Below are 25,392 nucleotides of genomic sequence, written 5' to 3'. Positions count from 1 at the left end.
GCAGAACACACAGTTCTGCTGCAGTTGCTTTTGAGGGCTAGCTCCTTAACTATCCCAGCCTGTAAAATTGTATCCTTAGTCCAGTGCCCAGTGGTGTTTGGCATATGTGGAATTTCTCTGAAATTCCTGTGGTACCTGCAAATCCTGCCTCTTGATAAGAAGAGCAAAGCCCAGGTACTTTGTTGGATTGCAGGGAATGTTGATTCTCTGCAGTTGTGTTACAGCATCTTTGCTTCTGCAGTGCTAAGTGAATTCTGTAGATTTAAGTGTTTTTTGTGATGGATGCAGAGCAGCAGAGGGGTGAATGCTCACTGCACTATTCCAAACAAGCCTTTGGACACAGCCTGGCCCATAGCAGGTGTGCTTTGCAGGCCAGGCAGCCACAGGTCAATTTAACTAAACATTTATTATTTCTTAACTAATGGAGAAAATTATAGGGTCCTATAAAGGAAAACTTGGCCTCACGTCTTCCAATTATTCTTCCATATATTCAAGCATATTGTTTCATTTTCTAGCTATTGTTGTACACGGAGGCAATAAATAGAAATCTAGATAGAACTGTAATAAAAAGAACAGATGACAAAATTCTGCAAATCTCTTGTGCTACAGAAGTCTGTAAATGCCTCAGACTTTCTGCCCTTAGCTCAGCAAAGCTGGACTTTGACCAGGTTTGTCCTGTCTGTGCCAGGAGCTGCCCAAAGGAGCTGTGGCTGTCCATCCCTGGCAGTGCCCCAGCCCAGGCTGGGCAGGCTGGCGCAGCCTGGGACAGTGGAAGGTGTCCCTGCCATGGCAGGGCTGGAGCTGGATGAGCTTTAAGACCCAACACCAAATACTCTGTGATGAACTACTCAAAGCATTTCTCTTTTCAGCCTCTTTCATTTGCACCTTGCAATTGCCAGGTGTGCTGACTGCAGCAGGCCAGCTGTGTTTGAAAAGGGATTGGGCACGTTTTGTTTGAGACAAAACAACATGAAATGCCACCTGACTCACTTGATCCAAGGTGATGTAAGTGACTTCATTTCTTACTCTTTTTATGTCAACTTACCAACTTCCAAAACATTTACTTCCTTTCTTTAATCTGCTTGTTTCAGTGTTTTTTCTAAGTGTTCCTGAAGTTTATTTCCTATTGGATTTTTAAAGAATATTCCAAGAATGGAGGGGGAGTAGAGCTCCCTGGTGAAGATCCTCAGAAAGCAGAGCTATTCCCTGCCCTGCAGTGTGACAAAGCTGTCATGAAGCTGATTGTTTTAAGTGTTACTCAAATTGATCTTCCTACTTTGGATTAAGTTTTACTTAATGAGGAAGTAATGAGATTATCATAGACAAAAAGGACTGTCTCTTTTGGGAACATACCATTTCTGAGACTTGACTTTATTTCAAAGAGAGCCATAATTCTTTCTTTAGGGGAATGTAAATTTAAATTACAATCAAACAATGGGATTTTTCTAGCAGCTGTTTTGACACCCAATGATAGAAGTATTATACTGTATATTTTCTTCCTGGGGAAAGGATTGACTGCTGCAAGATTAACACACTCTGGATGGGTGCCATTTTCAGATAGTTAGTTCAACCAGAAGAGAAAGGATCTGATTAAGGGATCAAGCTCATTATTTGTTTGTTGTTTGTACTCCATAACCTACAATGGGAGTGAATCTTTGCCTCTTTTTCCTAACAATAATTAGGATCAGACAGTTCAACAACTGCATATTAATATTATTTTTCTTTAAATGAAAACACGCAGTAGCTAAGCAATTAACATTTCATTAAACTTTAAAATCTTTCAAAAGGCCTTACACAAAATATTCAAGACATCACCAGGTATGCAAAATAGAGCACAGAGAATAAGGGACTTCTGAGTTTGGGGGTTTTTTCTGAGTTTGTATTTCTTGGGCAGATCTGCTGTAATGTATGATCCCAGGTGCTGCTGATGCTGTGTTCCCAGTCTCAGTAAGTCAGTGGTACATTGTGGGAGAGGATTGACTGTAACACCTGCTGCCACAGGATTCCTCATCCTTCCTGCACACAAACCCCAGGAGCACCTGCTGTACTGCCACTGGTGATGTTATTAAACTGTGTTTTGTGGAGACTTGATTTGTATTATTGATTTTTACATTTAATAATGGCAGTGATTTAATACATGCACAGGAAATTGTGTTTCAAAAGGCATGTCTGGGTCGTTGAGCACTGTGCCTCCCTGCCAGAAATCCATCTGCCCTTTGCTTGATGAGCAGCACTTTAGCTGGGAGGGAAAAATGGCACTGGTGACCCAGATCTGCAAAGATTTATGTATGCAAACCACCTGTTGAGAAGAGACAGTGGAATTAGGCACTTTAAAAGCACTGGTTGAACTGCCTGGACTGGAGCTGACTCAGCCCCAGGAGCAGTCTGTGGCAGGCACCAGGCTCTGCTTCCTCCAGGAATGCTGGCTGACTCTGGGGAGTTTAATTTCTATTTAAATGAAAGGAAGGAGGATCTTGCCTCAGTATTGGCTATTCCCATATGTAAGAATAAACATGGGTCATGCACCTCAGACAACAGCAAGGACTTACATTAAGAATGCACTGAAATCTTTTAAGAGATCACATTTTTATTGCCTAAAAGAGTCCAGTGAACAGTGAAATACTAAACTGTGAAAGGAGCAGAAAAAGAGACTTGATAAACCTTGTGCTTTTTACTGCTGCCAAAAGATGTAGCTGTGGTTGGTTGTAGGCAGAGCTGATTGCAGTTCTTGGGGATAGATTACTATGCACAGGGACTTCTGCTTGGGGGCTGGTTGATCCTTTGCACTTTTTCTTTCTAAGATGCATTGAGACTTGCCTAGAGCCTGCAATGAAGTTTGAGCAAAGCTTTGGGACAGGGTATTGGAATTTGGGCTGAGAGAGACTTTTACAGTATTGGAGCGGTTTCTAGATACATCTGCATTAAAACAGAATTAAATATAACTGGGAGTGGTTTTATCATTTTGATTAGTAGATTTGCTAGTTACTGAAGATAAGATGCAGGTTTATATGGACCTTGTCCTCTTCCAAAACCATCTTTGCATTCACTTTCAGTGTTTTAGGGAAGTCATAATATTGAATATCAGAAAATAATGCCTGTGGAAGGCTGAGATAAAATACAAATATATGACATAATTGTGGAAGAGAGGAATGGGTTGGCTTGAGGGGAATAAGGACTTGGTTCATCAAATACCATAGCCCTGAATTTACAGAAAATGGCCAGTCTTTTTTTTTTTTTTTTTTTTTTGGCATTAGTTCTGTTTTTGAGATGTATTCTCTTGGTTCCTTTAGGAAGGAGGTGCAGACCAGGTCAATATGTGAAGCTTTCTTCAAATACTGACATTAAATCAGAGGCATGTCAGTAGAAAGGAGATATCAACAATTTGCCAAATGATCAAATAAATCAATAACCCAGAGGGGTAACTCTGCTGCTGCTAATCTTACTAGTGTCCATAGTTATTTTTCAGAAGGGACAGTGTGTCTTGTGTTAGCAGCCTGTCATTTAAAGCTGGCCAGATGGACCCAGATTAGGATGATGGCTCCCAAAACGTGTAATGCAGGAGGATGACGCTGGTGTGGCAGATGCACAGGGAGCAGTAATAAAAGGTTTTAATAGACAGAAGTGGCTCTGATGGGTCCAATCTTCTTAGAGCTTTTGAGTACTCCCAATTTTCCACCAATGTTATTTTTGCCTTCATTACATGGTGCAGATGAGAGTCACTGCAGGACTCCCTTCCCAAGTTTAGCAGTAGAAGAAGTGTTGGATGGTCAGAAACCAAAAACAGCAGCAGGAGGAAGCCTGACAGCCAAAAGCAGAGGGCTGGATGCAAACATCAAACAGCCCACAGGAAAGTGCACTGTAAGCTGTCTGCAGCTGCAGTCTCACCTGTTTGTTTGGCTGGCATGAATAGCTCTGTCAGAGTAGTTCCCTTCACATTTCTCCTGCTGCTCTTCCTTCCTACCTTCCTGTTGCAGTGTGCCATCCCTGGAATTTGTAGGGATAAACTAGTTCATCTCACTGGAAAAGTGAGGAGATAACCCCACAAATGAATAACTTATGCTGCTCTATGATATGCTGTGCTGCTGCTTGGTGTGGGACCAGGCAAATGTCAAAGGTATGACAGAGAAATGGAATTGTGAGTGTGGAATTTTGGCAGAGTGTGGCTGGGTTTGAGGAGAGGCTCTGTGGGCAGCCTTGCTGGACATGACCTTCCCTTCCTGGTGTGACTCAGCTGCTGATTCAGTGCAGCTGAAACACCTCAGGTGGCTCTATTGCTTTTATTTCTGTGCAAGACCTGGCATGACACCCATGCATGCTTAATTCAAAGTAAGGGGTTGACACATGAAAGACTTTTTTTTAAACTGTGTTGTATAACTTATTGCACCTGAAACATCCCCTTTGACCCATGATGTGGGTACTTGGTACATGCTGCTCTCCAAGAGTTGAGCCACTGCTGCCTGAACAACTGACCTGGTTCCGCAAGTGTTACCACAGAGGGGGTTAGAGGGACCTAGTCAGTCTCCAAAAATTAGAAAAGAGTGACCTTTTTAGGCTTAATTTCTATAAAGCAAAGAACACCTTAAAAGCTGACCTTACATTTGGATTGAGGGACTCATATTTTCATATTTGAAAAACACAAAGTAAAGAATAGAAGAGCTATGCCACAGGATTACAGATTAATTGAGGAAATAGTACTTTGTTTTCTTGGCTGCTAAATGGTATGAGGCACATGAAATCTCTCCTAAAGTGAAAGACAAACCTGAGGAATTTCTGTCTAATTACATTTTTAGTGAGATGTACCTCTTCTCAGAAAACAATGGATATTTTTGAAAGTGTTTTCAGATTGCATCCACAATGTTGGTATTCTCATATGTTTGTTTCTCAACAGGTAAAAAATAAAAATGGGTGAACTGGACCATGGAGCATTGTTTTCCGATCACAGGATTAGTGGTGCAGGTATGTGTGCTGTCATGTTTGGGTTTAATTGTTTTCTTGACTGTTTATGAATCACTCTGCCATTAATAGACTCATATAGGAGCAGCTCTGGCACTCTGGTTATGGTTTGGGTTGGAAAGGACCTTAAAACCCATCCAGTTCCACCCTGCCATGGCAGGAACACCTCCCACTGTCCCATTGCTCCAGCCCCAGTGTCCAGCCTGGCCTGGGACACTGCCAGGGGTCCAGGGGCAGCCACAGCTGTGCCAGCCCTGCCCACCCTGCCAGGAGCAATTCCTGCTTTAGCTCCTGTCTGTCCACCCTCCTTCCAGGTTACAGCTGCTGCCCCTCATGCTGTCCCTTACAGATCCTGCTAAAGGAGCAGATCCTTCCTGTTCCTCATGCAAGCCCCCTTTACAGACTGAGAGGCTGCAATAAAGTGTCCCTGGGGTGTTCTCTAGGCAAACATCCCTCTCTCTCAGCCTGTCTCCCCTGGAGGACAGTTCCAGCCCTCTGGCCATTTCCATGGTCTCTGGGCTGGGTTTCTGTGCCCCTCTGCAGGGTTCTGGAGCTCAGTATGGTAACCTGTAGTGCTGGAAACATTGGTTCTGATTTCTAGCTATAGAAATTCATTTTATGCCTCACACTTGAAATATTTCACAAGAATTTGAAATGACCTTATGTGTTTTATATGATAACCAGACAATTTGGTGGTTCCTGCACAAAATGCTCTTTGCAGCCAGAAGTACAAACCTGCTGACTACGAGCATCTGTATGAACTTGCTGCAGAGGCAAAGATGGCCTCTGCACAAATTCAGTTAAAGGTAAGATTTTTGTTTTGTTGGTAATGTGAGTGTTTTTGAAATTCAGTGGCCATATTTCTTGTCCCTGCCCCAAAGAATCTGAGAATGAACAGGGATCACAAATTTCTGTGACAGCGTTCAACCAGAGGGGGTCAAGTATGAAAGTTTATCTTGCCTATACTGTGATTTAGATGTGTTAATGTCAATGTGTGGACTTTTTTCAGATCAGGGATGCAAAATATGTGTGGATTCTACTTCCTCAAAAGACAGGAAAAATCCTTATTTTACTTGAGGAAAATTCACCCAAGCTTACTACACAATCCTGGGGGCAATGAAGAATTTGTGGGATTAAATGGGAAGGGACAGCTGATCCAGGAAAAATAGCCAAACAAAATATATGAAGTGAGGATTTCCAAAAGTCAAGAGGATGTAGATCTTAAAAAAGAAGATGAAAAATGTTTAATAGCCATAAAATGTAAATGTAGAGCAGACAGAAATGTATAAATTGGTGCAGAACATCTCAAGGGGTAAAGACAAGAGGAGCCTTATTTAATACTAGAGATGGGTGGCACTGAATGAGAGAAAAAAATACATACTTTATAATATTGCTTCCTTTAGGGCATGTAGGTATCATATGTCAAAAATTCTGTCAGATATTGCTTCATGGATTGGCAGTACCAAATTCTCCTGAACACATTCAAGCTTTATTTTTTCTTCTTTCTTTTGTGTTTCCACCTTCTCAAGTGTTTTCCAAGTGAGTAGGCAGTAAAATATACATGGTGAAAGCTCCAGGGAGACTAGTATGTGTTCCACCTACTACTTTTTGTGGCTGATTCAAGCCATTCAGATTTTGAAGAGTTGGGTTACTCTTCCTTTGAGGTAGAACCAAAGAAACAAATGGCAAATCAATTGCTGACTGCTTAAGGAATAAAATGACAGCACAACAGGGAAAAAAGGTAATATTGCAGCAGTTGTACATAAATGGAATTGCTGTTGCTATAAAATAATTTCAACAGCATGTTAAACTTTACATGCAAAAGTGCTTCAACTTTTGTTTCACTTAGTTTTGGAATTGGTTTGAAGATGTAACTATTTTCAAATTGCTTTTAATACAGTATTCTGCTTGCTTAAGTTTGATTTTTATATAAGAGTTTTCATATTGTAACAATGGATAGAAGCAACAGTAACATGTCTCGTGAAATAGAGGAAACTCTTTTTTTTTTTTTTTTTTTTCCCCCACTTTCTTCTCTTATTAATTGTGATTTGAAGTGCAACAAACTTATTTAATGAAAATTGGTTACATTTGAACCCATTGTTCTTTAGAAAAACAGAGTTTTTAAAAATGCTATTAGGTTCGTCATTTTGTATTAAAGTTTCCATGTGAAGGTATTTGATAAAGCTGTTGAACATGTTCAAAACACAACCTTTAATTTTCCCTGCAGATTAAAAAAGCAGAGCAAGTTTCAAAAATTAGCAAAGAGCAAATGCTGCTGAAACAGCATCGTCAGGTGTGGTGGCAAGAGTATAAAAGACTGAGTGAGAGCAGGTAAGGGCAGAGTCTGAGAACATTGCAAGGGTACAGGAGTGCCCTTGTGAGGGGACCAGGAGTTTACAGGTGGTTTTTAGCTCCTCTAGAATCTGTCTCTCCGTGTGTGTTGGGGTCACACAGCAGGGAACCTGAGCAGTGCTCTTGTCTCTTACCCTGTGTGCTCAACAAGAACACTGGTGGCTTTTTTACCACCTTTGTGTCCAAGTTCACTTCTTATCTTCCCAGGCAAAGAATTCCCTTTTTTATGTGATTGTTGGAGTATTTGAGGATTCTTGCAAATGGAATGAATAAGAAATTAAAGCTTCTACAAAACACATTTCATTTCCTCAGGCAAAAAGCAGAAGAAGAAATTAAGACTTTTCTTGATGAAGAAAGTCATAACAGCTCTTTTTGTGATTTGAGGAACTTGGGTAAGATTTTTTTAATTAATTTCTTAATTTTTTTAATAGTCATCATTACCTTGATAGTTTGAGTTTTTAAATCCCTTCCTTGACAGGTTTAGATTTACAGCACACAGTGCTGTGTAACATTTTTTTTGTGTGTTTGAGAAAACTTTGTTTCATACAGCACAGAAATTGTCCAGGGAGTGGGACACTTATCAAACAAGTGCTTTAGCTCCTGTCTGGCAGCTAAAGGAGGATTTGAAGCTCACACTGGCTAAAATGCAGCGTTACCTCTCAAAAGAATCTTGTCAGAAACCAAAGATCAATTCAGCTGAGGTCTTACAGCAGGTTGGTATTTTAACTTTATTTTTACAATTTATTATCACCATGTTTTTAGCATTTTATTTATTTTTTGTGGGACTTTGAGACTATGACTCACATGCAGAGTGTGCCATAAACTCCCATTCTTATCATGGTATAAATCTGCTCACCAAAGTCTGTAAAAGTGCAGCAGTGTAGGGCTGGAAATCTGTTCCTAAATAAGAGTTTTCATATTGTAACAAGAGGAAGAAGTAACAGTGACATGTTTCATGAAATAGATCAAATTTATGAAGAGGCAACAGAAGGCAATTTTGGAAGGTCTCATCCTTGAAAGTCTGGCTTTGGAAAGAGAGCTGGAGAAGTTCAAAGGAAACGTAAGCTTTTCCTTGTGAGTTCCAGTAGAATTTATTGAGGGGTAACTGTGATGCAGAGTAGTGTCCTGAGCAGCATTTCTTCACTGCAGATATCAGAGTGCTCCTCTGAAGAGAAAAATGGGCTTTTGCTGGCAGTCCCTGGGGAGCTGCTGGCTCTGGAGTGCCCTTACCCCGAGCTGAAGGCGCTGGTGCTGGAGCAGTACCAGGAGCTGGCCAGCGGCTACCGGCAGCGGCTGCGCGCGGTGGATGAGCAGCTGCAGGCTCTGTGCAGGTACTGACACCTCTGCATCCCTTCTCTGGGCTCTCAGGGAGGTGGATGAGCAGCTGCAGGCTCTGTGCAGGTACTGACACCTCTGCATCCCTTCTCTGGGCTCTCAGGGAGGTGGATGAGCAGCTGCAGGCTCTGTGCAGGTACTGACACCTCTGCATCCCTTCTCTGGGCTCTCAGGGAGGTGGATGAGCAGCTGCAGGCTCTGTGCAGGTACTGACACCTCTGCATCCCTTCTCTGGGCTCTCAGGGAGGTGGATGAGCAGCTGCAGGCTCTGTGCAGGTACTGACACCTCTGCATCCCTTCTCTGGGCTCTCAGGGAGGTGGATGAGCAGCTGCAGGCTCTGTGCAGGTACTGACACACCTCTGCATCCCTTCTCTGGGCTCTCAGAGAGGTGGATGAGCAGCTGCAGGCTCTGTGCAGGTACTGACACACCTCTGCATCCCTTCTCTGGGCTCTCAGGGAGGTGGATGAGCAGCTGCAGGCTCTGTGCAGGTACTGACACCTCTGCATCCCTTCTCTGGGCTCTCAGGGAGGTGGATGAGCAGCTGCAGGCTCTGTGCAGGTACTGACACACCTCTGCATCCCTTCTCTGGGCTCTCAGGGAGGTGGATGAGCAGCTGCAGGCTCTGTGCAGGTACTGACACAACTCTGCATCCCTTCTCTGGGCTCTCAGGGAGGTGGATGAGCAGCTGCAGGCTCTGTGCAGGTACTGACACCTCTGCATCCCTTCTCTGGGCTCTCAGGGAGGTGGATGAGCAGCTGCAGGCTCTGTGCAGGTACTGACACCTCTGCATCCCTTCTCTGGGCTCTCAGGGAGGTGGATGAGCAGCTGCAGGCTCTGTGCAGGTACTGACACCTCTGCATCCCTTCTCTGGGCTCTCAGGGAGGTGGATGAGCAGCTGCAGGCTCTGTGCAGGTACTGACACACCTCTGCATCCCTTCTCTGGGCTCTCAGAGAGGTGGATGAGCAGCTGCAGGCTCTGTGCAGGTACTGACACACCTCTGCATCCCTTCTCTGGGCTCTCAGGGAGGTGGATGAGCAGCTGCAGGCTCTGTGCAGGTACTGACACCTCTGCATCCCTTCTCTGGGCTCTCAGGGAGGTGGATGAGCAGCTGCAGGCTCTGTGCAGGTACTGACACACCTCTGCATCCCTTCTCTGGGCTCTCAGGGAGGTGGATGAGCAGCTGCAGGCTCTGTGCAGGTACTGACACCTCTGCATCCCTTCTCTGGGCTCTCAGGGAGGTGGATGAGCAGCTGCAGGCTCTGTGCAGGTACTGACACACCTCTGCATCCCTTCTCTGGGGGCACAGGGAGGTGGATGAGCAGCTGCAGGCTCTGTGCAGGTACTGACACCTCTGCACCCCTGCTCTGGGGTGCCTGCAGTGTGAGCTGCCCTGCAGCTGCTGTTCTGGGCTCTGCCCTCTCTCTGCTCTGTTCTGTGCAGAGCAGTGCAGCCTTTCCCAGCCCTGAGAGTGGAGCCTGTCCTGGCAGCAGCTACCAGCTGGAATAATAAACAGTGTGTTTGGTGGCTTAAGGAACCAACAATCTGGTGTGCAGCAAATGTCCTCTTCATATGCTCTTTAAGAATGGAAATTACTCCTTCTGTATGGTAATTACACTAGCAAGATCATGACAGAAAAGTAGAGTCTTTCCAAAACACACCTCCAGAGCTTTTATCTATAAAGCAGAAAAAGGTCCAATCTTTTCACAAATTTTGGCTCACTGCTGCTATTGTCATTACAAAGAAATGTAAAAGGTGTGTATAGCTCTGATTCAGATGACAAAAAGGAGGAGAGATTTTTCTGTAAATAAAAAATTTTATTGAAAGAGCAGTATTCATAGTGATCTAGTAATGTAATAAACCTGTGTATTAATAACATAAACCTTAGTCTTTCTGCTGATGCTGCCTAGAGTCCAGAAGATACTGAGCTGCAGACATTGGATGGCCTTTGGCTTCTTCTTGCCATCTCCTGATACTCCTTTGGATGGCTTCAGGCTGTCAAAAGGCTGAGAAAGGGTAGGCCAGAGGAATGGCTCAGAGCCTGGATAGGAGGAACTGGGGAGAGCAGGAAGGTCCCTGAATTTCTTTGGTAAAACAATCACATGTTGCTTCCAGATCTGTGTCCTGTACACACATGCAGTGTTTGTTCTGTCCCTGCTGCTGAATGAGTTTGTGCTGAAACAGGCTAAAGGTGCCATAGAAAGGGATGTTATGATCTACTTATCTTTTGTACAGATTGTACAAACATTCTGTATGTTCTTCTTGTATTACCTGAAACCTGGTTATTACTGGAGCACTTAGCTGTTAGAACATGATACTTATTGAAAATTGTTTTATCCTATATAGCATTTATGAAGCCACAAATGGCAAATGTAAGCAGCTCTTTTGCTGGTCTCTTTTATTTTGTTTTAGTTTCTCTTACAGAAGAAATTTTAACAACCTCAATGAGAACTTGTGACAAACACTGAATCACTAAGTATGTACAAAGTCATTCTAGTGGTTTAAATCAAAATTGTGTCAAAGTTTGTGATCAAAATTCATAAATTAAAATCCTTTACTCACACAGCATGTGTGCTACTGAATAATGGACAGATGTGGATCTAGACAACAAAATTTATGAAAATGGCTGAAAAATCTGCTGTAGTATTTTCACTGATCATAGGCCAGGTGTGAGTTTAGGTCTGGAGCTAGCCAGTTTTGCACCAATAATTAAACAGTATTGTGACTTCAAATACCATATTTGCACAGGTAAGAAATCAGCTGTAGCCTGAGCCCATGTGCAGTGGCACTTTGAAGTGAAGGAAGCAGGGTGTGATCTCCAGATGGGAAGGACACAGTGGGTGCAGCTGGGGGGATGCTGCTGGTGGGGCAGGAGTCACTGGGGCTGTCAGAGCCTCTGGGGCCATGGCCCCAGTTTGGGCCAGTGTGCCACAACTGAGAGCTGGAAATGCAGGCAATCACAAATGAACCTTCTGCAATCATCTCAGGCATTTTATTTAAAACTAGACCTTGGGACTTTTGATAGCCTTCTGGGCTCCAAATCTTTAATGTATAGCTCATTTATGCTCCAATGATTTTATCCAGAACAGTGTTAAAAATGAGTTTTCAGTTTTAAAAAAAGGAAGGCTTTGTTCTTACAGCATTGCTTTCTTCCAATGTACGAGTTTGTAAAAGACTCAACTCACTTCTTACATTTATATTGGCTAATTTGCATGGAGATATTCCATGAGTTTACAAAGATGCAGCCTTGTGATTGAAGTATTCTATAATTCATCAGGCTAGCTGTGATCCAACTGGCACAGATAATGCTGTCAGAAATGGAGTGACAGGTCCTTGACCTTGGTGTGTATCCCCTGACTAATACAGACTTAAGGAAACCCTTGCAGTCACTGTCATTGCTCTGTACCCAGAGAGACCAAAAATCCTCCTGCAATACATTTTTTTGTTATTTCTGTGATTTGAGAAGTGGCTCAGTAGCACATGATTCCATGAGAACACAATAACTTGGTTACTTCAGCTGGGTCACTTGGCCACTTCACTTCCTCTCTCATTATATGTTGAATGTACAATAAAGAAACCTTCAGTTAATGCTACTCTGCCATTTTGCATCCCATTTTTTAGCAGTTCAGACTGTCTGGAACAGAATTTGGAAAATGTACATAGAATGTTCAAAAAACCACTTTAGAATAAGAAAATGTTCTGGTCTGGTTATTCTGTGTGATTTTCATTCACACTAGAATGTACATTGCAGTAGTCATTGCTTTTAGAAATGGAAGAAGAGTTTAGGGGGTTTTTTTTTTCAAGCCTTATACAGGATTATCATATTTTATAATCCATTTAATTTCTTTTGATGTTGCTGAAACAAATTTTCTTGTTTGGGAAATACCCAGGTCCTGAGCTATCCCACAAATTGTGGACTTGGACTGATGTGTGTCAGAATGATTCTCTAAGCACTATTATATTTTTTCCACAATTTCCAAGGATGCCTGATTTGTTTGAATCACTGAAGGGTGAATGGAGCATTGCAGGCTCAGCACTGCATCCTCTGACAGGAATGGCAGTAGGACACAATCCCAGCCCGGGTGTTTGTGGAGCAACAATGGCAGTCATCAACAAGCAGGGGGTTGGTGTCTCACTCGGTGCTGTTGTGGCACTGAGGGTGCCTGCAGATCCGGTGTCACGGTGGCACTGTCTGGCATGGTGGCACTGTGTGTTCCAATGTATGATGGTGGCAGTCTGTGTCTGGCACTCTGTGTGTCACTGTGTCATGGTGGTACTGTGTGTGTCACTGTGTGTGCCACTGTGTGATGGTGGCACTCTGTCACAGTGACACTCTGTCTGACACAGTGTCACTGTGTCACTGTGTGTGTCACTGTGTCACCGTGTGTGCCTGCAGACAGACAGTCCCGGTGCCGGTGCTGGTGCCGCCGCCCCGCACGGGCTCAGCTCTGCAGGGGTGCCAGGGGGATCCCGGCCTCCCTGGGAGCCTCTGTGCCCCTCGAGTGTGCAAAGCCAGGCATGTCTGCTGCCTTCATCTGCTCTGGAGGAAGCAGCTGCCCCGGGGCTGCTGTGAGTTAGACAATTCTGTTACAGCCTGGAACAAAACAGAGATTGTGCTGCGCACAAGAAAGCAGCGCTGCATTTCAAATTCGGGTCAGGCACTCAGCCTGGCAAATGTTTGTCAATATCTTGACAGTGCAGAAACTTGATAATACCTTAAATATTCATGTCAAATGTGCTGGCACTTTCCAGGCTTGTTTTAGATGAGCTATTCCTCTCTGGAATTGTTCAGAAGTGTAAGTGAGGTGACATCTGAGATTCACTCGGCAGGATATGTTGCAGTTCTCCATGGGTTTGGTAGCTATGAATACACTGGGCTGGGTCAAGTTGTGGTTGGTTTTTTTTTTTTTTTCACTATTTGTCTATGAGCAGCTGACAAAATCTCAGCACAGCTGACAAATTTTGGCACAGCTGACAAACCAAGGCATTGGCAGTCAGTTTGTCTCTCCTTACAATAAACTGCTTGTAGCTCTCTCTCCAGCTGACTGCTCCCCGAAGGATCTCCCACAAAAACTTCTCCTTGTTTTGAGCAGTGCAGATTGATGGTTAGCTGGCCATTAGAGGAATATAAACCAGAGGGAACCTGACAGAGGTGTGGGATGGAGGGGGCAGGCCCTGGTGCAGTGCTGGGGCCCCTGCCTGGCCAGGCTGGCTTGGGGCTGCAGCTCCCTGCTGCTCCCTGCCCAAGATGTGCCTTACTCTGCCCTACTCATCTCTGTAGGCAGAGCTCTGTTTGGTCACCAGCCTGCATGGGCAGAAATGTCCAAGGTGAAACGTTACAAAACCAAATCTCAGCTCCCAGAACTGCTTCACTGCTGTCACTGAAGTGATGTGCTCAGATGTCACCGTATGAGATGTGTCAGGACTCAAAGGAAGATTACTGATTTCTTTAATGGTAGATCATGGAGTCTAGTTTAATTACACGTGAGTTCCTCACAGAAATCCCCTTTGAAGTACCTGTTCTGTCTGCCTGCAGAAGGGTAGGGCTGCTCCAGCACTTGCAGTGCTGTGGAATACTGAGGCAGTGCTGCTGGCCTGGGGAGCCCAGGAGCAATTTGGGGGGTGGGTAGAGACTCATGATTGCCTTCTTTTAATTATCCCTGGGCTCTTAGTCACTTCTGAAACCAGGTCACTGGGCCAGAGAGACCTTTAGGTCTGACTCAGTGCTGCTTCTTGGATGTTAATGCTGACAGTGACAGCCTGGCATTAATCCCTTCAGGGCCAGTTCAGACTGAGGGTAAAACTGCCCAGCCCCTGGTGTCCTTGCAGATGGATGCTGCTTCTCACTGCTCTCATTTTCTGAGACAGATGCATGCAGGCTCATTACTACAGCTCCTGCTCTAAAAAATGGTGAATCTTATGCCTTGCTGATGAGTTTATGGCTTCAGTTTATTTGCTAAACTAGATCCTCATTTAGCTGCATGCAAAGATTGTCACTTCATTCATTCCCTTTTGATCATTTGTTTAGTGCTCAGAGGTAGAGTCTGATCATCTTGTTCTTTTTCATACTGCATTTTCCCTGTGGGATCACTGATTATCCATTAATGTGGCATGTTTGAGACACACTGTGACATTCCCCAGTAAAAAGGGGTTAGAAACAGAACAATTCACTCACATGTACGTTTGCTTTATTTCAGTAATCTGATTTTGTCACCTCTGACCCAACATCCAGTTTACTGCACCAGGACTGTGAGCCCACGCAGGGCTGGGCTGCCCAGAACCAAACTCCTCCTTTTCAGTGGTTGAGTTATACTGGATTGGGTGTTTTGCATTCCTGTAGGAACAGTGACTGGAAGGAAGAAGATCAATGGGTTTTCCAGACTGTTATCAATCAGTACCCAAGTGATCTTCAGAGGAGGAGAACTTTGTACCTGGATATGCTGCAGAGATATCTTCCCCACAGATCAAGGCAGGAGCTGGTCAGTGCTGGTTTGCATATTCATTCAATTATACAAATTCTTAAACTATGTAGTGAACAATTATAATAAAGAATGTGTGTTTATTGAAGTTTTTTTTCTTTTTAAAAATTCTTAATTATAAAGTTTATTCTGCACAGTAAAAAAGAAACATCCCTGTTTTCAAAACACAGGAATTTTAAAACCTATCATCTCTTCAAAACAAGTCCTGGGCAGATTTTATAGTTTCACATAGTCTTACAGCCAAACTCACAAAAATAATTTGTTAGTGTTGCTTCTGCTGTACATTTTTATGGCTGTGTTATGCCTCTCTGCTTCTCTTGGTGTTTTTATTTTTCATGAGGATGTACAGCTTTGTTGCATTGTCTAGGAATGGTTATTTTAATTGTTCTGTGGCACATATATAGCATGAAGAGTGGAAAGTTATCTCCCACTCTTAAGGGAGAGGCTATTTTTATATACATAATGCTTTCAAATTGATTGCTGATTCCTCTTGCACTCCACAGTGAATAAGCACATAGCAGCTAATTGAGAAACCCATTTCAAGGCCAGAACACTTCAGGATGTCATAAGGAAAGTAGGAGGCTTTTTTTATCTCTGTATTTTTAGACCATCTACTTCCCTGTGTTTGAGGAGAGTCTAGTGCAAAGGAATGACAGTGAAGTGATACTGATAATTAGCCAGAGTTTCACTAGAAATAAAGTTTTAGTGGATTTCAGAAATGTTGCCCTGGAGTGAATAGGGCTGAATAATCACATGCTTTGGACAATGCAGGTGTGTTTTAAGCACAGCCACTATTAATGGGGGTCTCTACTTCTTTGAAGGTTCATTTAAAATTTAAAACCACTAAATTTAAAAATCCAGTTTCTACATCCAGCTGATATCTCTTGGTATGTGTATTAGCATGACAACTGTGGAAATGTTAAAACACTGCTAAGAATGTGTTCTTGGAGTGTGTGTGTCACACTGGAACAGCAGCCTGGAGCCTTCCTCACCCCTTCCCCTGTGCACTCAGTGCCTGTCCCTGCAGCAGCCCCTGCAGAGAGAGCTCTGGCTTTGGAGGAGAGAACTGTCCTGCCCCTGCCTGGCTACAGGAGCTGTGAGCTGGGCCAGCTGCCTGCCAGTGGGGCTGCTGGGGCACAGGGCTGTGCTGTGGCTGCAGGAGAGCTTGAGGTGCAGCTGGGATGTCTGTGACCAGCAGAGGCCTGGAATTAGCATCTGGAATGGCCCCCTGAACACCTGAGAGCAGCCAGCCATCTCCAGAATCTCATTATCCCCAGGTACTTTGGGGATATAAGGCAGGTTCAAGACTCTACTGCCTCATTCTGTGCAGCTTCACCTGATACTGCTTCCATCAAAGTCTTGAACCTTGAATATCCTCATGAACCTCACTGGATTAGGCCAAAGCAAGTGGTTTTTGGAGTACACACTGCCTGTTTTTGCTAGCTGGTGGCACTGGTGCTGCTTGGTGAACTAGGATTTTATTTCCAAATTTCCTGCTAGGGATGAAGTGGATTCCCCCTGTACTGATTTTGTACAGTTGCTGTTATTGGTGCCCAGTGTCTCTGCAGATCAGAATTTGTAGGAAAAGCCTCATCCTGCTGCAAGTGCTCAGTATCTCTGGAGATGTATTGGAGGCCCTATGTGCTGTGTCCTTCAGGCAGGGAGGGCCCATTGCATCTCATTTATTGCCACTGCAAAAGCCCAGCTGAGCAGGAGCAGTGGCCAGGAGGAGCTGTGGTGCTGGGGGTGTCCCTGCCCAGGGCACTGGGAGCTGTGACATCCCTGGACTGGCAGAGTGCACAGGGCTGTGCTGCGGCTTCCCTGGGAGTATTGCTGGTACAGGAACTAATCAATCACGTCAGCTTAGCAAGAATGTCTAGGATTTGAATTTTATTAGCAAATGGGTTTTAAGCCTGTCTGAAATGCCCTCCTCTCCCAGGTTGCCCAGGAGCAGGCGTGGGGCCGTGTCCATTGGGTCAGGAAGCAGCGCAGAGCCTTGCTGCTGGCCTGGGCTCAGCTCAGGAGAGCCTTTGTCCTCAGGGCACTGGCAACTGCTGCTGAGGCTGCTGCTGCTCACCAGGCAGAAGTGCTGCTGGCTGATTCCAGGCAGAAGCAGCTGGAGATCTGTGCTGATCTGAAAGCAAAGGTGGGTTTGGTTAGAAATCCATCACCAAATCTGTGTCTAACAGATGCCTTCAAAATGAAGTTTTTTACACTAACACTAATCTGTTTCCAGATGAATAATGGATATATGTTTGCCCTTCTGTTTATTTTTAAGAATGCTTCTTAAGACATGAAGCCATGGATGCCATAACTTGTTTGCCCTTGTTATAGAAGGTGCACAATATTCTGATTTACTGTGGTAAGAGGTGCAAAAAGATAAAAATGCCTGTGTGGTTTTGGTAAATGAATAAAGTGGGAGGAGGCTGGACACAAGAGGAAGATGTTGTGATGTTCATGCCTAAGGTGTTTGTAGGAGAAATCCCATTTCTGGGCATTAAAGGCATGTTAAGATTTGTTTCAACTGCTCTCTCTGATTCTCAACTTGCACAGAGATGAACATCTGAGAGCATGCATGATGTGTTATTCTCACTTTACCAATACTCTCTCTGCTGTGCCCTCACTTTTCAGTGACATACTAAACACTTGATTTAGGTTTTCTACAAGAAGTAAAGTACGGTAAAAGCTGTTCAGTGAGGCAGGATTTTGATGTTGTTGCTGGTTTCTAGTTAGCAATAATACAAAGCCCTTCTGTCTTGTGTTCTGGAGCTGTCTGGCATAGGAAGGTTTGTATCTAAACACTTTGGGGTTAGAAACTGTCTGGGCATGACTAAGGGGGGAGCACCCTGCTCTGAGTCCTGTGTCAGCCTTGCCTTGAGCCAGGGGCAGGAGGGAGTGGCTGTCTGGAGCTGAGGGATGTTTGGTGGTTTTTACCCAGGCCTTCCTTTCTGGAATGCCTGTGTGTCTCTTACCTGCACAGCCTGAGATAGAAGGGCCAATTATTCCAGAACTGTGCATTTGAGTTACTTTTCCCCCCGCTTTGTTTCTTGTATTTTCCTTTCACATGAGAAGTAAGAAGCTGGTTTTAGAGCACTTTGTTGTTTCCATTTAGTTTAAGATTTTCACAGATGCACTGAACGTTGTCTGAAAGTTTTTTGGATTCTGACCTCCTGTTTCCAGGAACTGTTTGAAACTTAAACCTATTAGGCCTACACTTTTCAAGGGTGACCTTCAAAGGGATCTTTGTTAAAATGTTGAACATTTGAACAAAACCACCTCACCTGTTTCCCAGGAAAGAGGAAGGAAACGGAACATTTCTTTCATTAGAGGAGGATATCACTGTGACCTTGTTTTGATCAGCTCCAAACTCAAAGGGCTGGAGGGTGGGAGCTGAGGCTGGGCACAGAGCTCAGTCCTTTTCAGAGAAATGATTCTCAATGTATCCAGGGCTCTGTTTTGGTCTGGGGATATGCATTTGAAAACTCTCAGTCTGCCCACTTAGAGTTCATTTTACAGACTTGTCTTCCTGCAGTTCTGAACTTTACAGCTACAGAGTGCTGGACATGGGAGGCAGCTGCTGGCAGGTAGAAGGGAGCTCAGTCCAGAGGTAAAACCCATCCTGAGAGGGATCCACAGGGTGGGTAAAAAGTCACTCTGTCTCTGAGGGAGAGTGTGGAACTGGAAATCAGGGACTAGGGCTGTCCTTCCACCTTTTCTTTTTGGCCACTGATTGACTTAACAGTCTGCATTTCAGTTAGTTTCACATCAGGAAATGTTGCTTATCTCCCCTTGCAGAGGAGCAGTGTAGCTGCTGTAATGATTTACCTGTGAGTAAACCCTGGGTATGTTTGTGAGGAGGTTTTATCTGACTGAGAGGGACAGAGATCTTCCTTACAGCAGCAGGTTTCAGAGAGAGCCCCAGCATTTGTGAAAGGAAGTAATGGCACACACAGGGAAAGAGGTGTAATATCTGACAGGTTTGGTTACTGCCATAACACACAGTATCACCCAATTTTTATACAGTTCTCTTCCTTGTCAACAACAAGCCAAAGGGGCAGCAGCTTGACCAAAGAATACACAATTTAAAGCTGTTTTAAATGCACTCAAAGCACCTCTGCCATTGGTGAGACTCTGGGCCTTGTAACTGACATGGAGGGACAATTAAAAATTAAAGCAGCAGAGAAGTTAATATTTATAGCAGTTTCTACTTGGGGAAAGGACTTTCCAATTTTGATTCCATGTTCTATCTCACAGAGGATCAGTTTGTGTCCTTAGCAGAAGTCAGAGTCCCTAAGGACGAACTTTGGGATAACTCAAGAGGCTCAGGTGAAATAAATCAATGGCCATATGGTGGCCATCTGAAGGAAATAAAATGTGAGATGGATAATGCAGGGGAGGATACTCTGTACATTCTTAAAGAGTAAATGTGCCTGTACACATCTTTAACATCCCTGTTTGCTGGGGGAAGGCAAACAAGCCAAACCCTGAGGGGTGACCAGGAGTCACTCAGGTCTGCTGTGCTTTGTGCTGTGGGAGTCTGATCCCCAGGGCTCTGCAGCAGACACTGTGTAAAGCAAATTCTCACTCAGTAAAATTCCCTTTCCTAAACAGCACAGAGAAGCAAATTTTTCCACACTGCAAGGTAGGCAAGGCATGAGGTGAGGAGTGATGTTTCCAGAGGATTAGGAGGTGCTGCCCCACAGCTGGGGTTTGAAGTACTTGCTGTATTACATCAGAAATTCAGCTGAGGTCTCTGCATTCCAAACATTATTTTTTCTATTGAGTCTGTCTTCAAATATTTGTAATCTGGTACTTTTCATCTTCATATAAAAAGATTTTAAAAGAAGACTGGAGCAGCAGACCTCAGGGCAGTTGGATCTCCTGTGTGTGCTGCTTGGGGGGCTTTTTCTTCCTCAGCACTGAGTTGTGTGCCTGCTTGCCTTTAAATCTCTTCTCTCCCTAGTTTTGTGCTCCAGGATTAATCCCCACTCCAGTGCTAAAATCTCTTGCAACACATTGTGACTTTGGGAGAGCAGCTCTTGCATTTCTTATCCTGGCAGAAACTAAGAGAAATTAATTTCAAACAGAAAAGCATCAGGTGGAATTAACAGGGGTATTGCAGATTGTATATAGCATCTTGCAGACTGCTTTCCTTCTCCTTTCTTGTATTGTAAGAAAGGATGTGACAGTAAACTTAGGAAAAAAACAATACCCTGCTCAGCATGTAGTCAAGTCACTGGTTTAAATGCTGAGACTATCAGAGGAGACCGACATTGAAATATTACAACTGAATGTTAAAGAAAAAAATCCACAGAAGTATCACATCCAGTGCTTTGACTATAATCCAATAATTTTGAGTAAAACTTTTAAAAATAATAAATATTTGAATAGTAAGCTACTCAAAAGAATGATTTTCTTTTTCAGAAGTGTTGTCTATTCAACACTGAGTTGATCCATCCCTTTGTTGGACATAAAAAATACCAGGAAGTTAGAATAACCTAAATTTTAAATATAGCTACTCATGTTTGTAGTGAACTGAAGAGCTGCAGGATGCTATAGCATGTCTCCAAAATGGATGTGAGCAAGTGTCTAAGACTCTAACATTCATCAAAGATGAGCCAGCTCTGACTCAGTACTAACTTTTCAATCCAGACCTAATAAACCTGGCTTTATTAGTCTGAGGTGAGCACAGCACTGACATGTTGTGTCTTTGCACAGCACATGGGAAGCACTTGCAGAGGTTGTCTCTGCACATTTGCCTTTCCTGTGGAGTCTGCATGTGATTCCAGGTGCTGCTCAGAAGTTTTTAGGGTTGAAGAATGCCCAGCTTAGGGAGAAAGATATTTAGAGCTGAAAGTTACTGGAGCCTTCAGACAGCACCTGTTAATGCCACAGGAGGCTGCTGCTGACAAGATGTGGGTGTCTCTGATTTCAGAATTCTCACCTGTGTGGTCTCAGGACTGCCCCGGAGCACGAGGAGCTCTCTGCCAGGACAGCAGAGCTGGGCTGTGCTCCAGGGCCAGGGAGCTCCCCCTCTCTGCTGCCCAGCTCTGGAGCAGCTCTGCCCTCCAGCCCTGCCTTGGGAGGGGGGTTTGTGTTCACTGCTCAGAGCTTGCTCAGGTTTGAATGCTGTGAAGGCAATGGGCCCAGAGCACAGCCAGCAGGGCATCCCTGGGCCTGCCACCAGCCCCTGGGCAAAACCTGTGACCAGCAGTGGCTCTTGCTGATGGGGGTATGTGCTATGGACCCCCTGTGCAAACCTGAACCTCTCCCAGCTCCTTCTGCAGTCCCATACTGGCTTTTTCAAACCTTTGAGGCAGTTCAGGAGGTTACTGACACCTGAGAAAAGAAAAATTATACATACCAGGCTTATAAAAAAGCACTCTCAAATTTTAAAAAAGATTACTTTTTCTTACTATTTGGATGAACTCCCCCTGCCCTGTAATATTTCAGACTCCAGGGAAGTGTTCCTAATATACACTCTAATTTTTTCCCTTTTATAAGCTCTAGTATTCACACCCTGAGGCACCCATCTCATTAGCTTTCCATTTAGGAGTACACACATGCACTTCCTATTCTTATTGTATTTCCAGAAATAACACTGTTAATATTTTATATTTCAGTGTGTTGTGGCTTTGAATAGTGCAAGTCTTTTTTATTATTATCAGTTAACACAATTACACATCAGCAGCAGGTCTCCTATACTTCCCAGTTTCCTTGGCAATGTCAGCTTTGTTGGGGCACAATTTGCTTGTGACTTCTGAAGTCTTGGCAAGCAAATCCTACCTGGAGATGTGGGAGGTGCCCCCTGCACTCTCCCCAGAGCCTGGGCTGGGAGCTGCTGGGGCTCCTGCACGTGGGCAGCTCTGCACTGGATCCCAGATCCCATTTCCATCATGCCCACACCCTGTGTGTGTGTGTGTGTGTGTGTGTGTGTGTGTGTGTGTGAAGTGTGTGCCCAGCTCTGCACTGGATCCCAGATCCCATTTCCATCATTCTCACACCCTGTGTGTGTGTGAGTGTGTGTGTGTGTGTGTGTGTGTGTGTGTCCAGCTCTGCACTGGATCCCAGATCCCATTTCCATCATGCCCATACCCTGTGTGTGTGTGTGTGTGAAGTGTGTGTGTGTGTGTGTGTGTGTGTGTGCCCAGCTCTGCACTGGATCCCAGATCCCATTTCCATCATGCTCACACCCTGTGTGTGTGAGTGTGTGTGTGTGTGTGTGTGCCCAGCTCTGCACTGGATCCCAGATCCCATTTCCATCCTGCTCACACCCTGTGTGTGTGTGTGTGTGTGTGTGTGCCCAGCTCTGCACTGGGTCTCAGATACCATTTATCCCATTTCCATCATGCCCACACCCTGTGTGTGTGTGTGTGTGTGTGTGTGTGTGCCCAGCTCTGCACTGGATCCCAGATCCCATTTCCATCATGCTCACACCGTGTGTGTGTGTGTGTGTGTGTGCCCAGCTCTGCACTGGATCCCAGATCCCATTTCCATCATGCCCACACCCTGTGTGTGTGTGTGTGTGTGTGTCCAGCTCTGCACTGGGTCTCAGATACCATTTATCCCATTTCCATCATGCTCACACCCTGTGTGTGCCCAGCACTGCAGCAGGAACTGGGCTGAGAGCAATATCTTCACTGGAGGGCTGATCTTGCAATCCTGCTATTTCTTCAGCACATAACTTATCAGTTATCACCTTTTATATCTGTTTTGCTTTTTTTGTCTTTTTCAGAACACACTAGAAAGACAGAGCCCTAAAATGGCCATTTCTCTATAAACAGAATTCCTTTGGTCACCAACTTGTTCTGAGGCTGCAGCCCTTATTTTGAAAATGTGAAGACAAAATGTGATAGTTGATGTGGTTTAAATCCAAATTTGCAGTTGAGAGGCATCTCTCCCTCTCTGTGCCTGGTGGCTTCCATCTGGGAGAATCAGGAGGCATCTCTGGCTTGCCATAAATGGATAACTAATTCTGTATCCAGCAGGACCCTGAGCAGAGGAGCTGGGGATGACACAGGGAGGTTGGCAGGGGAGGAGAGGGCTGGGGCTGCTTTGGGCAGGGCTCACTGTGGTTCTCTGCACATGACATTTCTCAGGGTGCTTTTGGAGCCGTGCTGGGCACAGGTGAGCAGCTGCACAGTCTGAGCAGGGCTTGGGAGGTGTCACAACACACTGCTCATCTTCCAGAGCTGGTTTCTGGTGCCCAGTGCCTGCTTGGCCCTGCCTGGAGTGCCCAAAGCTGCTGCAGCAGTTCTGTGGCCCAGGGCCCTTCAGCAGCCTGCAGGAGCTGTGTCCCCAGTTGCGGGGGACTCCTGGATTCTTTGTATCAGGGTGGACGCGAGGAACAAGACTCAGACGCTCTGTAAATGCTAAAAGCTACAGTTGCAGTTTATTATAAGGGAGTCTGCAAGGAGCTGCCCGGCACAGCCACGTGCAGATTAAAGAGATAAAAAGGGGGAGAGAAAGAGAGAAGAAGGAGGGTAAAGAGAGGAAGAGAAGAGGAAAAGAAAAGAGAGAAGAGAGGAGAGAGGAGGAGACAGGGACTTCCTGTTTGTAACACAGTAAATCCACTTCCATCATGAATATTCTAATTCCTAAGAACCAATCTAATACAAAATACTAATTCTATAGCATTTACATACAGCCTATAGGAAATCTTACATTAGCATAGCATGTGACATTCTAAACTCTAAGATCTAGTCTTTGGGTGCGGGTCAGTCTTTTGTGTCTTTTGGCCTTGCCCTCTGGCCAAAAGCATTGTTTAATTAAGAGTGGATTAGCTTCGGTGAGCCATCCTATTGTGTTTATGGTAATTCAGTAACTAGGGCTTTCCTGTTTTACCTTCCCCAACAATTCCCAGAATCTGAGCATTCATATTTGCAAGATTCCTCAGTTTCATCTTCTCCAACATCTCCCCCGTTTTGTTCAACAATTAATACATTGGATATTGCTTTGATTAGTATTTGCAGGGTACAAATATTAAAACTAAAATTAATACTATTAGAATACACAAACTTATTTTAGAGTTAAACAGAGTTTCTTTAGCCAAGAGGCAAAGCCTTAACTTTGAACAAACTGTTCAGCTAGGTAGTAACTTTTTGTAATTTGGTCAGCCAAATTTTTTAAATTTTGCAAAATAGTTTGATAACTTTATGCAGCAAATTTGTGAAAATTTTTACATGTGTTAAATAGACAGATGATATCATAGCTTGCGGATTTGGCTAAAGCAACCCAGGCATTTATCTTAGGTTGATTTACAGATAAGGTTTCACTAGAAAAACTAAAACAAAGGAAGAAAATTAGCATGCATTTGCGAAAACGATAAAATTCAAATTTTTTCTTGAGGTGTTTTTGAGTTTTTAACCAAAACCGGGGGGTGCAATGCCGTCAATTCCCCCTCTGTTTTGCATAATATGTGTACCAGGTTGCGATAACAGGGCTGAACTGGATAAGTCCGGCGGTGGATCTGGCTTTGGTGCGGTAGGCATATAGAGTACTGGACAGCGGGCTGCGGAGGGGTACTGCTGAAGGGACGCTTTGGGACATAGGAGAGACGGGGACAGCGCAGATGCAGGAGGCGCTGGCGAGTTGTGGGCATGGGGGGTGTTCGTGTCCAGTGTTATGTGGACAGGCATGGCGTCTGTGATTGTGGCGGGCTGCTTGCTGACGGCTCTGGTGGGGTGCTGTGGATCAGGAGGGGCTGGGAAGGACTGAGTAGCACTGGTGGGCACGGGCTGAGGAGTTGCATTCAATGGGACTAAAACGGGAGGCAGGATTGGGGCTGCAACGGGCGGCAGCAGTTGAACTGGGGCAGGATGCTGCATCAGGGCTCCCACCGGCGGACTTGGCTGCATGGTGGCGGCCGGCGGTGCCATGCGGGTCGCAGGCGGCGGAGCCGTGTGCGGCGGGACCAGGGCAGGAGGCGGAGGCGGGGCGCAGGCGGGGAGGTGCATAGGGAACGTAGTTTGCACTGCTGACACGGAAGAGCAGCTGAACGGCGGCGCGGCTGCGGCTGTATCTCGGAAGGAGGGTTGGGTGGGCGGCGGCTTGTCGGTGAACGCTGCCGACTGGGGGTGGGGCGCTGCCGAGCACCGGGAGTTCAGGGGGTGAGCTGCGATGGTCACCGGGCAGAACTGAGGCAGGAACGCAGTGGCTCGAGGCGGCACAGGAGGTGGGGGAGCTCCAGGCTGAGCGTCCCCCACCGCCTGCCCGGGGACTGGGCTGGCCGGAGCCTGCAGCGCTGGCGTGGGAGCGACAGGCACGTCTCGGC

The 25,392-nt window shown here is 45.0% G+C and overlaps 1 protein-coding gene across 1 annotated transcript in view; it reads left to right on the top strand.

Moving 5' to 3' along the window:
* The window catches only part of CCDC148 (coiled-coil domain containing 148), a 48,222-nt gene that overhangs the window by 6,272 nt on the left and 16,558 nt on the right, over positions 1-25,392 (top strand). The window contains exons 2-10 of the mRNA XM_056496748.1: positions 4,889-4,956; positions 5,638-5,759; positions 7,181-7,284; positions 7,618-7,697; positions 7,855-8,018; positions 8,270-8,365; positions 8,455-8,636; positions 14,981-15,119; positions 17,059-17,265. Of these exons, the coding sequence (XP_056352723.1) occupies positions 4,902-4,956; positions 5,638-5,759; positions 7,181-7,284; positions 7,618-7,697; positions 7,855-8,018; positions 8,270-8,365; positions 8,455-8,636; positions 14,981-15,119; positions 17,059-17,265 (1,149 nt within the window). The 5' untranslated portion in view covers positions 4,889-4,901. The remainder of the gene's footprint in view (positions 1-4,888; positions 4,957-5,637; positions 5,760-7,180; positions 7,285-7,617; positions 7,698-7,854; positions 8,019-8,269; positions 8,366-8,454; positions 8,637-14,980; positions 15,120-17,058; positions 17,266-25,392) is intronic.

Source organism: Oenanthe melanoleuca, chromosome 7, assembly GCF_029582105.1.
Source record: "Oenanthe melanoleuca isolate GR-GAL-2019-014 chromosome 7, OMel1.0, whole genome shotgun sequence".
Lineage (NCBI taxonomy): Eukaryota > Metazoa > Chordata > Aves > Passeriformes > Muscicapidae > Oenanthe > Oenanthe melanoleuca.
This window is presented reverse-complemented; position numbering and strand designations above follow the sequence as displayed.